General features: G+C 44.4%; 1 protein-coding gene across 2 annotated transcripts in view; it reads right to left on the bottom strand.

Annotated features, from left to right (window-relative positions):
- opcml (opioid binding protein/cell adhesion molecule-like) overlaps positions 1–15,620 on the bottom strand; it is a 135,169-nt gene extending 119,549 nt beyond the window's left edge. For both annotated transcript variants that reach the window (XM_070916890.1, XM_070916891.1), the window contains exon 1: positions 15,463–15,620. In XM_070916890.1, the coding sequence (XP_070772991.1) occupies positions 15,463–15,620 (158 nt within the window). The remainder of the gene's footprint in view (positions 1–15,462) is intronic.
- Positions 15,621–15,940: the final 320 nt, after the last annotated feature.

Raw genomic sequence — 15,940 nt, 5'->3', positions numbered from 1 at the left:
ACTCAATATCAGTGAGAATGCTATAGCGCAATTAATGATTGCCTGTTATGGAATACGTGATTTTACTGCTTCATCTGAAAATCAATGCCGTACACTAACTTACTATATTGCCTTTTGATTAGATTCTTTTAAAGAGGTCACATTGTCCAGCAGTTATGAATGATCAGCAGCTTCGTGGTACCCGAGCTGCTTGTGATTCTTGTGCAGCATCGCCAGTTTGCATTCGAATTCTCTTACACTGTGAACAACAACGTCCCAGTGTGCCAGTCGAAAGAAGTTGTTTATTTGGACGCTAGATGATGTTGAGTACCCAGGAGAAAGGTCATAGCTTTTACTATTATGGGATAATATTCTTCCGTAACGAGAGAAAGAGAGAGTGAGAGAGAGAAAAAAACAAAACAAACATCCCTGGCTCAGGTGGACCATTTCTGATAAACAAGAAAAGCCTTCTGTTAAATTGGCTTTATTGATTTTCTAAAGTTAAATAGTGTATGTCAGAAATGTTTTACAACAGTTTCTTGGTTTTCCCTCCTGTCGGACCTCCATTTATTACCCAAGCAATAGCTCCACAGAATTTCTCTGGGTGACAAGGTGGCGGGGCACTGCACAGGTTAGAGGAGTGGCCTCACGACTACACGGTCGCACACTTGAGCGGGGGGGGAGAAAAAAAAACAAAAGAAAACGGTGCGGACGGCTCACATGGATCATTCAGCAGCTGTCACTTTTAACAGACGGTTTACTTTAAAACCAAATAAATAGCATTGTTGTAGACGTCGCCTCTCTTTTGCGGCGCACCGCGCAAATTTAACCGGGCCGATTTTCGTCCGAGGCCCGGCAGCAATTTCTTGCACTCTCCCAAAGGAGTAACTGGTTTACAGTTTTCCTCTGGCGCTTTGGTACATTTCTCAGGTCAGAATTGAAATTCCCCCAAAACTCCTTGTTCAACCTCCACACCACAAAAGCAATTTCCCAATCTTGCACATTCACGCAAATAACCATGCACAATTGTCTGCTGTTTCCTACACTATCAATCGCTTCTGTCGTCAGGCATCAGTTCATCGCATAAGTCATGCAAAGACACGCAAAGTGGTTGAACCAGTTGCCGTAGTCTGTCAAGCGTGGTTTTCGATACATTTCTATTAGACTCTTTTTCGTAAACGTGTCCTGAATTGATGAATCGTTCCCGGGTGAATCTCGACTGTGGCTAATGAAAGGGGAATGTGTGAAGCGTCAAGATCAACCAATGATCAACCGGTTCTCTAAAAATAGCTCAGAGGTGCATCTTGTGAACCTTCAATTGGCAAGCGCGCACATAGACAGAGCACAACACGGTGTTGCAATTTCTGACGGTGGAGGAACAACAAGGGAATGAGCGGGGTCAACAGCCGGGAAGAATTCCCCGCACAGCGCTGCATGCACAGAACTGCCCAAGGGCTGTTTCATGTTTATATTTCTAATTTTGTACTCTTTTTCCTTTGTGCTATGCAGTACTGTAAAACAGTCCCGTCTTTTTTTTTTTTATTTCTTCTCTGTATCACAGTGACATGATCTGCCCGCAAAGTACAGTGCAAACAGCGAAGGCGTAAATGTGAATCCTGTCCATTCTCTTGCAATCAATCTTCCACATGCAGTAATGTGTGACTTTGTACTGTTGGAATTGATACACGGCATACAGAAAAAAATGTAAATTGCTTCATGATGGGGTTTTTTTGGTACTGCATTTCATCAGTTCATTCTCCTCACATGGGTCTCTTCCTGAAATACCAGATACTGTACACTGACGGATCACAAAAGCTCGTATAAAAGCTGCCTAACACTCTCCTCTTTGCAACAATCACTGTCAATATGCCCTTGACCAAGCAAGCGAACTCCCGACTGCTCCACCGGAGCTGCTCCGTGGCCAACCGGAGAAAAGATTGCGGCTGCACAGGGCAGCTCCCGAGTGTGTGTGTGTGTGTGTTTAACTGTGTGAGTGTGAAGCGGAGTGTTATAAAAGTTGTTGTGCTTTTGAAGAAGTGAATGAAGCGAAAGCATTCTCCGTTGGTTTTTCCCCTTGGATAAAGACAAAAACATACCAGATGAAACTTGGGTTTCCCTTGGTTTGTAACTCTTGAAAACTATCCACAAGTATTGATTCAACTGCCCGAGAATACATTATCATTTTACATTGAGCTATTCTATTTTTGCTAAATTTGTTTTAGCATAAAACCAAATATATTGAACGGTGCAAAAGTGAAAGATGGAATGAAGCCCCATTTGCTTAGAATATTTAATATTGCGTAATTGCACAAATTCAGAACATGAACATGATTCCCAAATGTGATTAACAGTGGGGAAAGTGTGTGTGTGTGTGTGTGTGTGTGGGGGGGGGGGGGGGGGGGATCAATGTGAAGCAAATCAATTCATTACAGCCAGTGGTTTCAGCCACTTATTTGTCTAATGTGGTATGACATTCTTCCCAGATGACTCCCAGTCAGTTTTATCCATATTAATGAGCACCATCAGCTGGCAGAATGAGACAAATTCCCTCCTTCCCTTCCTTGTCCTCAGACAGCAAAATCTGGTTGCAATAATAAATCAAGGGCACTTATCGATTCCAACGTGCCTAAACCAGCCAAACCAAAACTTTGCGCATTTAAATGTGACATCAATCAGAAAGGCAGGCAGCGATAGAGCGAAGTTACATAAGGATGCCTGTGTTTCCCAAGATGGATGCCTTTCTTTGATTTTGAAGTCTGCCACCTCTGTTTCGGTTGTAGGCTTCAAGATGCAGAGCGATGAACTGACTGTCAGTCTCCTGTCAGTATTTAAAGCCTGATCAAAATGTTTTTTTGTTTCTTTTTAACAAGCTGCATGCTAAGAAAGGGGACTTGCTCAGTTTCCTGTATGCCTGTCAATATATCTAAAGAAGAGCCCGCTTCATGCAGTTTTCATAGGTCTCTGATTAATACTTAAGGCAGATGGGGGGCACCACAAATGATTTCACAAAGCAATAAACAAGTTGCTAATCTAAACATAATTACTGTAATGCACGGTCTGGTACATGTTAGACATGTTCATGGGAAGGCTTTCACATTGTGATCATAAGCTAAGGCCGGCAGCCAAGTCCCATTTAACAGCCATATTTACTGCATTCTGCTGCCAATTGACTACTGTAGCTGCTTGGTGTATGTTGAAATTGCACCATCAGGATTAGTTAAGTCCCATCCCCGCATATTTTGAAGAGTAAAAATACATTACGTCAACCCCATCATTGATTCTAAGTATAGCTCAGCTGCACTATCCTTGAGGTGGCATTGGCCAGGGAACAGAATCAGTGGGAGGCACTTTTCTCTGCCATATTCCTTCATTAGGGGGGATCTGTTCCGTTAGAGGGCCGACGGCTGGGATCCAGGACCCGAGGAGAGGCGGGAGAATTAGGAATGATTTGTCTGGTCACGGGAGGCCAGCACTTTGTGTTGACAGATGGTCGGAGACATCTCATTTCTGAAATGAGGGAGAACTTGAGTGGAACGAGCGAAGAGCATGGCATGCGAGATCTCAAGAGCTGCTTTAATGCCCACCAACGGTGCATCAACTCATATGGCAGCACTTAAATGTGAAAGCCTGAAGTGATGAAAGTGTTATTCCCTCACTGCCAAGTAATAGCGCCCTAAAATAAGAGGAAAACTGCGATACTCTCCTACTACTTGCGACTCTGATGTGCCCCTGACTTTTCTGACCTGAAAGTTGCACACTCATTCTTCAAACACACAGGTCATGCCCCCTCATAGCAACCAAAGCTATGTACAACCTTTCTAGGAGTACCTCGATTGCCTCCGGAGAGGATCCCCTGCTTTTTCAGTGTCTGATAGTCACGTTCTTGAACCAGAACAGAAACAACTGTGACAGCAAATGGACAAATAACAGCCATTACTACAGGAAACAAGAGTACACGAGCTCCCTAATGTCCCCCCCCGTAATCGCCATGGTATATTAAACATAACCGTTCATGCTGGGGAGGTCAGTAATCAAGCTAAGTTACTCATTAATTAACAACATACTTATCTTCTCATAACAAATGGGAAATATTAAAATGAACTCCCAGTCTCACAGCCTTAAGGAAGTAAAAAAATTGAAGAAAATCACTTTTCACTCATTATTTTGCAAATATATTCAGCTCAGTGCTCCAACATCTAACCGCCTGCTACTCTATACGGGGGGGGGGAACCTCTGCCATAAGTATAATGTTTCCATGAAATATAGTTATTGAGCTCACATGACAGACGAGCAGACAGGCGGGCAGGCAGGCAGGCGGGGAGATTCTACTATGAGGACATAGTCTCTTACTGATTCAACACGAGCACTTTGTACTGACTGTAGTTCTACTGCAGCGATCTTCATTGATTCAAGGCTTTGGAGGTCAAACGCATCATTGCTCTTATGCCAGGAAATGCAATGCTGATATGAAATCTACATTGTGATCCACAAGGCCAGGCTGGATAAGGGCATTGGGATATGTGGATGCAAAATAAGAAAATACTGGCCAATACAACCTGTAATTTCATTGATCTAATTTTGAGATAGAAACTATGCACTGTTACCTGTATTTTTTTTGGCATTCCGTGGTAGGAAATTTACGCCGCATATCCGCAATTCTTCTTCTCACTTTATTAGACTCATTTGCTGACTCATCTAATGGTTTGAGCGTGTAAGCTAGACAATGAAGGGAATAATTAGAGTCGCTAGAATCGCTAGGCAACCCCCCAAAATCCCACGAGAATTCTTGCTTGTTCTTGCACCAGCACAGAAATTCATTGACATCTATCAAAACAAATTGTTTTGCTAATTCGTGTTGTCCTTAGTGTGCAAAAGGAAAAGAAATGGAGGAAAAATGCCTCGCAACAAAGACTGTAAGCCCTTCAGAAAGGTCTGGAGGTGACCGAACTTCATAATGATACTGCCACTATGTGACGTTAACAATCCTGATTTCAGTTTCAAACACGTAAACACTTGATCAGAAGGCCAGCAATTAGAATCCTTCATCACCCTCGTCTCCCCACTGTTAACGCCACCTGGACCAGACTGAAACAGACTCGGCCCTTCTTGGTCTGATCAGTGATGACGCCCCAAATAATAACTATAATCAGCTCAAAAGTCATTATGTGTGGTCCCGGCTTTAGGAAACCTTTTGGGCTACTTTTTGTCCATATAGAGTTAGGGCTATAATTATAGCGGTAGATGAACAAGAATGTGCTAAAAAGAGGAGAAAAGTAGGTAGGAGAGTGAAAGTAGTAGAGCGTAAATCGCCTGGCAGGATGTGGCATGAATGGAAGGTGTTGCTGATGAGTATTAATGATATCAGAAAGGTGCAGCCAAACATGCACAGGGAGGGGACAGCAAAGACAGGCTGTAATGGATGTGGCTGGCTCTCAGAAGTGGGGGATCTAGTTGGACTGCAGCACGGCGCATAGGTTTCTGGATATTAAAAATTAATGACTATCTCAGTGATTTACGACAACACAAAGATGCTGAAACCCAACCTGTGCAAGATGGATGTCTAGAGAAATGCTAGAAAAAGACTGATACAACCCTAGTCGACTGCTGGAGAGCGGGACATGGGAACCCGACCCCCATAGGTATATCTAGTGGGACTAGCTGGTGGAGTGAGCTACATTACTGCTTGGGTATTATTGAGATTCCTAAGTTATTCGAACACTTTAAGCTGTACAGAACTGAAGGACTCTAACGGAAGGTTTGACCTCAACAGCATCACTGTGTTACTTCAATCTCCATATCACATTTAACCACTGCGCTCAACGCTGGGGTGGTAAAAGGTGATAGAAAAATGCTACTCTACTTTTGCTTAACACACTGGTGAGTTGTAAACCTGTGATTTATGGAGTTGAATGGTTAAAGGAGACTAGAATTTGGTGGCAGTGACACAGCAGATCAAACCCAACAGTTGATGCACTGGATGAAAAACTGGAGGGTTGAGGGTAGAACAAATAAATACATCATTTGGGGCGATGTAAGGATTTTCAGAGGTGTGTTAGCAGTTAAGAAAACATCCAAGGCTCTTTCATTAGAGATGTCCCGATCCTAAGGATCAGCATTGGCGCAGATCTGGGCATGGTTTAATGGATCACTTTCAGCTTAAATAAACCCGATCGCATTCCTGTCCTTTCTTTGCTGTACTCTTAATATCTTTTGTCCACCTCAGCCTGCTGCAAAGCTGTTCTCCTTTACAACCGCCAGGCTCTAACGTGCAGCATTTCGCTGCACATGTGAGAGAAAATCAGAGTGCAGTGATGGAGTTCTCACACCAAGGTTGGCAAATTCACAGATTCGCTAAGCTCCAACGCTAGCAAAGGTCTCTTATTAGCTAAGAGCAGTGTCCAAAATGTTCAGGTAGCAGCGTCTCTCTTTTACCAGTCACAATGAGCGACGTCACTTCATTTCACAGTGAGCAACTTGACGACAGGCCCACATTAAACTTGACTGTTGCCGGGTTTGTGTATCTGTATTCAGCTCAACACCGCTGTACAACTGCAAGTAAAGTGATACATCGCCTCTAGTAAAAACCATCAAGTCAATTTCAGGAGTCACGTTGTGCCTGTTAAAACTTTCATTCATATCGTATCAGTAAATTAAACCGTATCAACTTTATACCAGGAATGAACCAGGACCTCCAGTATTTGGATCAAGTAGCTTGTGAAAAATAAGGTGGCCAAACTTAGTAGTCTACAACAGTAATTTCATTGTGTCGAATACATATTTCATCAACATTTAGGAAATATAAGTATCCGGACGGACTCGGAAGGTACCCAACATTAAAGGATCCGAGCCAGAATCACTTTGGGACATCCCTACCTTTCATCACAAGTAAAAGTATTTTATTAAAACTCAGAGGAAATATTTGTAAGAGTGATACATATATGTAAATATATACGTGGATTACTATCCTATTTAAAATATGCATCGAATAAAATGAGTCTCATGACAAGTTGGATTTTTTTTCCCCCTCATAGCAAGTGCTTCATTTTAATACAACTGCTAAAAAACATAACCGTAGATTTCCACTTTTAAGTGAGCGAAGATGTTTTTTTTTTATCCCGGGGTTACTTTTCAGTTTGTTTTTATTAGGCTGTAGAAAAAAATCTGCCTTGAGCAGAGAGGAAAAATCTGGGCCTGTTTTGTCATGACTGGGTGGGTTTCTGAAAAGTATTGGTAAAAATGATACATCATTGTAAGATCACGAACAAAGAAACTAAGCTCACCGTGTCCATTCCCATTATCATCCCCTTAGGCTTCCCTTTTGCAAGATGCCCTGGTCTGCCCACGATCCCGATATAATTTTTAGATATAACAAACTTCCTATTATTGTAGTCGAGGTGCGTCGCAGTGTTTCAGATCAATGTCTGAGGCACGATTAAACAGACAGAAAGGAGCTAGTTAGTCGCAAATTGCAGTCATAATGCCTAACTGATTCCCGCAAAAAAAACAGGAAGCATACGCTAAAGAAAAGCAGAATACCGTTGGATCCTTTATGTAAAGACTGCAGGGAGATCAGAGCAGTGTGGTATGCAAGATAAAGAAAAAAACAAACTTTACTTATACTTGCACTTGACCCATATCCAAGTAATTCTGCACAATTTAGCTGATGTTTTTTGAAATATGTATTCATCGATGTGGAGCTGTCATGCCCGTTTGAAGCGTACCACTCAAAGCTCTGAAAACTCTCCAGTCTAGATACACAGACCTGTGGAAGCCGAGTCAGTGAAAGCAGTAGCTTGCTTTGTCACTGAATTATTCAATGTGGCTCATATACTCTAAAACCTTCATCTTTTCAACAGCAAACCCTGTTGTTGTGTGTGAGTGCTGATCTGAGAGAAAGAAAAAGCAAGAGGGAAAGAAGATAAGAGTATAACCCTATAGTTACTTTGTATTTTAATGTACTTATCTTACGGCTGACATATTTGTGGCTTCAGGCTGATAGTTTCCAAACAGAAGTTATCAGCTGAAAAAAGATGAACAATGCGCGGTAAAAGCAAAATGAAACGCTTAGCCTTGGTTTGTTGTCGTGAATCGGTGTGTGTGTCGCAGATTTATTGACAGCACACGCAGCATTATGGCTCTACACGGCTTTCTGAAAGCGGGTTCAATTAAGGGCAGGCCTTTGTTTCATTTCTTTTCAGATTCAGAGTCAGAATCGGGTTTATTGCCAAGTAGCTTTAAATTTACAAGGAATTTGCTTTGGCATGTCGGTGCATAACAATAAACATATTAAGTAGAAACTATGAAGACAGATAAAACAAGCACTGTAAGTCAATAGAATGTGAAAAATGATTTGACAACACGGCTGTTGTTTAAACGAAAAGAGCTGTATACAGTTTGTGCAGGGGTGTGCAAAATATCTACCAGGGAACGCGCTTTTGACTTGAAACCAGCCATTCCATCAGAACACCCTGCACGCCTCCAATAATACAATAAAATGTGAGCTTGGAAATAATACCCACCTGCTCATTAGAGGCAAGCACTTCTCATCGCTTCTGAGTGAGATATGAAAATCACTAAGCTGGGAATTGCTAAGACATAAATCACAGGGACATGGGCTTTTAAGGTTCCTCGAATATAAATATATATATATTCATTTGGTCTAATATAAATACTCTTGGCTAGTTCACTTTTTAGACAGTCCAACTCTGTTCTCGCCTCTCTTAGGGTGTGAACCAAGAAATTGTTGTTTGCATCCGTTCCACATTAAAAGATGTAGGTACCATGATGCGCTCCTCGGATGACAGCAAATTATCACTCGGCCTCTCATTTGCCTTGACTGCGGTAATCGGTGTGCAAAACGTCCTTCTCGTCCAGGGACTGGGTCCAAACATTGCTCATCGTTCATTTCTGCTCCACAAAGACTTGCGAGTCTTTGTTTGCGAGCCTATAACTGCCGTAATATATGCTTCTATACTGTGATGCTACATCATACAGTGTTAATTGTTCTGCCGGTTATTTTTTACGATGAATTGATTCATCTTTTAGTACATAAAATGTCAGAAAAAAAAAGTTTCCCAGAGTCCCAAGACATCTTCAGATGTCTCGTTCTGTCAGTCCAGAAGCCAAAGATATTCGGTTTACGATTCAATAAAAGTATGAGTATATTGGACAAGCTTGAATTTTGAATCATTGTTGGCTGCCGGAGCCATGAAGTCCAAATCTGAGCAATGGGGTTGGAACTGAGGTTGAATGGGGAAATGGTATCAGCTGTCAATAAGTTGGCTAGAATCATAAGGCTGCTCATATATACAGTACATAGCCTATGAATGCCATTCGGGCACCAACTTTTATTAGACATCCCCTGTCCAATCTCCACTTCAGCGTGGAGCTGACAATAAGAGAAGGTGCTGACCCTGAATTTGCTGCATCGGCCTGTCATCGAGCATGCCCGCTTGCCAAAATCGCTGGACGCGGAGCTGGAAGAGCACATGATGAGAAAAGAAGTGCACACACTCGCACCTGTCTTGCCCATTTCCTACAGCAAGGGAAAGAAATGCTCTACTGGCAAGAGGTGTCAACCCTGGTGTGACTGCACCTTTATTTGGACAGGCCTGCCATCAGTTGCCACTCGGCTCTCCACGCTCCGGCTTACAAGGTTAAGACAGGGACTGCGCCAGGGGGTCGGCGTCACATTACCTCAGACATCACTGGTGCTAATCTATCCACCTGGGAGAAGGACCACAGGGAGCCGAATTATAAAGGCTCTTTCAGTGACATGGCAGTGGAGCCAGTGACGGCGAGGGAAAGCAGTGGCCCTCAGTTTGTATTTTTTAGACCTGTCCGAAAAAAACACATCAGCTGCAGAACAGACGTGACACAGCCTTGTGTACTACTCCTCATTGGGAGTGGAGAGCCGGCTATGAGGCAGCATCGCTGTCATTAAGTCGGAGCGGTAGGTCTTGCTCTCCTTAAGGACAATGGTTATAGGGAACACAGGATTTACCACCTGCTCCCCCAACAGGCTTCAGCTCTGTCTCTGATCAGTGCCACAGAGGATGCAAGCTGGATTGCTGTCACCCAAAGCTGAATAAAGAGATTTTTTTTGTTTTTTTGTGTCTAGGTCCTGTGCCACTTTCTCGGACGCTAGCAGTGGCTCGCTCAACACAGGGGAATAAAAGGCTGGTGCAGGCTGAACGGGTTGGTCCTGCGAAATCCATGCATGACTATATTGTCATCCACCGTCACTGCAGACAAGGATAAGGAAGGGGAAGTGGTATGACCACAAACCTAAACGGCTCCCGTACAGTTGAAGTGGCTCGACTTGGGTGGCTGCGCACGCGCAAGCACATTTTTTAGTGCTCCCATCCAATGTACAGTAACAGGTCAAAACAAAATGACATTGTCGACTGGCCCAGAGACAGTTCACACCTCTAGTGTACCAACGGCCACACACAAATGGACAATGTCCTTGTCGTCGCACTTGTGACTCTGGATGGTCGGGGCAACTGCGCGGTGAGGGGTGGAGGGCGGGGGCGGTTAGGCGTGAACCACCCCTGTGTTTTTTTTCTTCCAACCAGTAAATCTCATCACTTGCAGGCGTCACAGAGGTGTTTGTAGCCTTCCGCAGGTCAACCATAGAGTTAGCAATAGTTGACAGTAACTGCAGTGTATAAGACATATAAGGCATTCCAAAGTGGGAGGGAATGGTGGGCAAATAACCTGCAAAAACAAACTAAAGGAGTAAAAAAAAATGAGAAAAACACACAAATTGTTATATTATTCATTTGAAAGCATGCCTCTTTAATAAACAAATCTTCGCATAACCTTAAAATAGCATTAATTGCCCAGTGACTGCTTTGGATGTAATCACACATTCTTCACAGGTATTCAAATAAAACACCTCTTCTTTCTTCATTTAAAATAGAACCGTTTTAATTGCATGGAAACGCAGCACTGAGAACAAAGAGCGGAGGTTGATCAGCAACAAATCAGACCGGCGTGCTGTGTATTTCAGTTCCCACTTAGAAAACATCCTCATGAAAGAATATTTGAAAGGTGATGACATGTATTCATTTATTTGACAGAAATTTCACATTATAGATTTGATCTCATCTCAAGTTCTCAATAGGGTTTAGGTCAGGTGGGGAAGGGGGCCATGTCATTACTCTGTCATCTTTAAGGCCTTTGCTGGCTAGCCACGCAGTGGAGTACTTGGATGCATGTGATGGAGCATTGTCCTGCATAAAAATCACGGCCTTCTTCAATGATGTAGACTTTTTCCTGCGCCACTGCTTGAAGAAAGTACCTTCTAAAAACTGGCAGTAGGTTTGGGAATTGATTTTAAGTCCATCTTCAACCCGACAAAGGTCCGACTAGCTCATCCTCAATAATAGCAGCCCATACCAGAACCCCATACCAGTACCCCACCTCCGCCTTGCTGGCGTCTGACTCGAAGTGGAGCTCCGTGCCCAGTAGTTATCCGGCCCGTCCATCTGCTCCGTCAAGAGTCACTCTCATTTCATCCGTCCATAAAACCTTTGAAAAATCTGTCTTCAGACATCTCTTGGGCCCGGCCTTGACGTTTCAACTTCTGAGTCTTGTTCAGTGGTGGTCGTGTTTCAGCCTTCCTTACCTGGGCCACGTCTCTTGAGCACCCAACACCTTGTACTTCTGGACACTCCAGGTAGGTTGCGTTTCTGGAATATGGCAGCACTGGGAGGTTAATGGGTTCCTGGTAGCTTCACGTTTAATTCTTCTTAAGTCTTTAGCAGTTCATTTGCGTCTTTTTTTCTCCACACATTTCTTTGCGACCCTGTTGACTATTTTCAACAAAACGTTTGATTGTCTGAGGTAAAGAAGATATAGGGTGTTGATCCCTTTAGGCCACACCCTCCCTCATTACACAAATACACATCGCCTGATAATGCTTAAATCCAATTAGCATTCAAGTTTATAGAGCTTGGAGTTGGAAAATATGCATGAAAATGACGATAAGGTCAAGATACTCACTTGCCTAATAATTGTGTGCGTGCAGTGTATTTAAAGCCATGGTGGGTAATGCTACTCATGCTATTGGACATTTTTTTTATGGATGGTGTGTGAGGGATACGGGAGAACCTTGATGTGCTCGAGCTACCAAGCCAGGAAAAAGCACGACAGCAGTTCAGGGTTGCTCATTGTACGGGTTTAAACAAATAATGTTGTGTACCTGTATCTTGCTCGTCTTACTCTACCCTCCCTCCGCTGCCCCCGGAGCCAATAGCAGAGCAGCGTTCCGTTGACTGACAACTAGCGATGTCCTCGGTAACAGTACTGGCACGTTCCCTCAAACAGCACCACTTAACTTGCTGCTCCATTGTCACCACTAGTCATTTACCGAGATACACTTTGATGAACTTTGCTTAAACACCCAGACATGTCTGTCAAGCATGTAACTCAAACCTCGCAACCTTTCAGCTAATTAGAGTTAGATATCTATTACAACTGCCACATTGACACAAATACTGGGAACATTTCAGCCAGTTAGAATCAATTATTCACAAAAGAACCACGGGTGGTGAGGATATAAATCAATTTACGAGTACCTGAACTCTGAAGACAAATTGGCATCAACTTCTTGTCCCTCCAAGATGTGGCACTATTTTTTCCTGGTTAAAAAAAAAAAAAGAAAATGTAGTATTGCTACTGAAGCTGTGTTGAATGATGCTAATTATTCTGCCGCTCACAACTGCTTAAGTTCCTGTTGGCAGTGGCTTTCTTTATGTGAGGATGATGCTGCTTTGTGTTGCCCTTGACTGTCTTATTAATGCAACCCTGTAGAAATAAAATAACACCCTGGGAATCGTTCCAGCTACAGGAAATCATCACCCAGATGCAGCAATCTTTCATTAAAACATATTGCCGGGGGATCACGCCAATGTTGTGGTTTCCATGCCCGTAACGCATTTAACCCCTGGCGAGCAAATATGCGGGTTCCAAAGACTGTGCTTTATTTGGAAGTATAGGAGTCCGCTGGTAGAATTTAGTTGTATCAACAGAGGAGGCAGTGGGTCCTCACAGCATCAGCCTCAGGGTTCTCCGGGCATGTCCCTGTTAGCTGTCAAATGCGCGGACAGTGCTATCATATACAAGCTCCACGGGCCTTATTCCCGTCTGCCCGAAGCTGGGACGCAAGGACGAGTGTTGTCCTTTTGATTTCTCTGGTGCTTTAAACGCCACCCAGCCCCTCCTGCTCGGGGAGAAGCTCAAAGCGATGCAGGTGGATGGCTTGGTTTTCCTGGATTGCGGACTGACTAGCTCACTGACAGGCAGCAGTTCATCTTCCCCCAGGGCAGCGTATCGGATACACTGCGAAGCAGCACAGGGACGCCCCGGGTTAACGGTATTGTCGGCTTTTCGAGTTCACTCTCCACACCTCTCCTTTTAAGATTCAACTCAGGGTCACGGCGGCTCCGCCAGTTATTTGATGACTCCTCTACTGTGGGGTGCAGAGGTTAGGGCAAGAAAAGGAGAACACAAGTCTGCCAAAAGAGCCCAGTCGGCCGCTACGGGGGGCGACCATTTGCAGCTCAACGCCAGCATGGCAAAGAAGTGGATGTCGGCCCGCCACCGTCCAGGGTGAGGAGAGAGTGACGCGGTTGGTTTCAGCGGATTCCAACAGACTGCTTAACAAGTTCTACTAATCAGCGGAGGCCAGCGCACATTTGTAATGGCTGAGAATGAACAGGATTAGCAAACTGCTAAAGAAAGACTGGCTCTGTTCTCCGAGGCTGAGCGAAGATGAGGACTGAGCCGAACTCCATCTTGGACAACGCGTTCCACTCCCTCTGTCGGCGAGCAGTTCACCTCCCGCCTCTTCCATCAAAAGGTGCAACAGCGAGCTGTTTAGCCGCTCGTCCGTGTCGACAGTCATCAGACCGGACGATAATTATTTTCCAAATGCCTCGTAAAACCGGCCGAACTGCACTGCCCTGCTCTGACAGCTCGAGGTGCTGAACATTCGGCCCCTTGTAGGCACGGTAACGTGACGTCATCACCAAGTCGTTGCTCTGCCATCAGGACTGCAAAGTGTCTGCTTTCAACAATCAGGACTATTGTTAACATCTGTAACACCATACAGCTGCGTGTAACTGTTTAGCCTATGTTGAAAAGCACACGTTTATGTAACCTCTGATTGTTGCATTCACTTAGATTTCTTACAGCGTGCTTGTTTCCTATTTCGTGTACATATTTCAACGTAGTTTTATTCATGTATATTTTTGCTTTATTGATTCTCATTGCCTTTGTCAGTACAGTGTGTTTTTTTTTCCCCCGTATTTAAATATAACAGAAGGCTACAGTGTCAGCCCTGCGTTTGACTGGCGACCTGTCCAGGGTGTAGCCGCTTCTCGTCCAGCGTCTGCTGGGATTGGCTCCCCGGGCCACGCTCAAGGATGAGCAGGTTAAAGCTTACGGACGGACGGCAACGCAAACATATCGGTTTACATAATTACGGGCGCGTTGCAGCTTTTCAGACCTTTTCCAGGTGTAGCTGTTACAGTCGACTGATATGGCAGTTTATGTCTGGATGAGATAAGGAAGCAGTATGGTTGTGTACAGTGTGTGTGTGTGCGTGTGTGTGTGTGTGTGTATTTCTGTGGGTGGGTGGAACGGCCCCTGTCTCGCATCCTTTTTACAGGGCTTCTCACTTTCTAGCACCACACCTGGTCTATTCTTACACAAAGACCTACAGCAAGCCCACAATGCAGTGTATGCAGGCACAAATAAAAAAAAAGGAACATTACAGTGAGGAGAGAAATACCACATTTACACATGACAAAGAGGCGCAATAAAACCCTATGCAGGAATATTAAGATATAACTTAATATATATATATATATATATATATGTATGACTAAGTGTGACATGGCCACTGTGAAACCATGAGCCCCTCATAAGAGTATCATGGAAATATGTTTGGAGTGATATGTTAACTGATTCAAACTGCCAGAAAACAGACGTCTAACCCCAGAACATTTTATGAAGTGTAAGGAAAGCAACATTAACGGCATTCGTATCAGCCTGCCCGAATCAATACGTACACAGCACCCCCCCCCCCTCTCTCCCGACGCTGAATTTGAGTATTTCAGCTTCCGTGCATCCTCAACAAGACATTAACCAGGCCGGATCAATAACATTCAAGGGCAATGAGCAGGAGAGGCTGAGCGCCGGCTGTAGCGCGTTGCGCCGTAACTGACGCGCACGCAGTGTCAGTAGTTCGAACCCACAATAACATGAAAACAACACGCGTGTGTGTGTGTGTGTGTGTGTTTCGATAGGTTAGGGTGACCTTTTAGTAACTCCTGGACCGTTGCACTCGATTAGCTGTTTGGACCAACACACACACACACACACACACATACATAGAACCGAGTCGATCCCCACGGCGCACGGGAGGAGACAACGTCCGGCGCCGTGGCCACGAAAGACAGTTAAAAGACTTACTTTAAGACGGCGCTGTCCCCCTGTCTGACGGTGATGTTGTCCTTTAATACAGAATCCCCGCTTCTGGCCGGAACCCCTGCAGGTACAAGGAACAACAATTTAAGTCCGAGGACGACAAGGCATTTCCCAGGCACCGCCAAGTAGCCGCACATTCCCATGTTTGTGGGCTTTTTTTTGGGGGGGCTTTTTTTTTTTCTGTCACTGCGCAACTTCCAGGAAAACTTGAACGGTCTGATATTCCTTTTTTTTTTTTCGTTTTTCCCTCCCCCCTGCGAGCGTCTTGAGCTGGGGGATTCTGCAAATTCCACTCGGCCAAAAAAAACAACCAAGATGCGGTATCGCCTGGACGGGAACCGCAGGCAGGACGACCTGGTTTCTTTCGCTCCAAGTAAACAGGCTTGTTATGGAATACTGTCCGTGTCGGTAAACGGCGGCGAGAGGGGGGGAAAAGGGGGGGGTGGAGGGAAGAGAAGGAGAA

The sequence above is a fragment of the Enoplosus armatus genome, chromosome 13 (assembly GCF_043641665.1).
Source record: "Enoplosus armatus isolate fEnoArm2 chromosome 13, fEnoArm2.hap1, whole genome shotgun sequence".
Taxonomy (NCBI): domain Eukaryota; kingdom Metazoa; phylum Chordata; class Actinopteri; order Centrarchiformes; family Enoplosidae; genus Enoplosus; species Enoplosus armatus.
The sequence above is the reverse complement of the archived record's forward strand: the minus strand, read 5'-3'. Positions and strand labels throughout refer to the sequence as shown.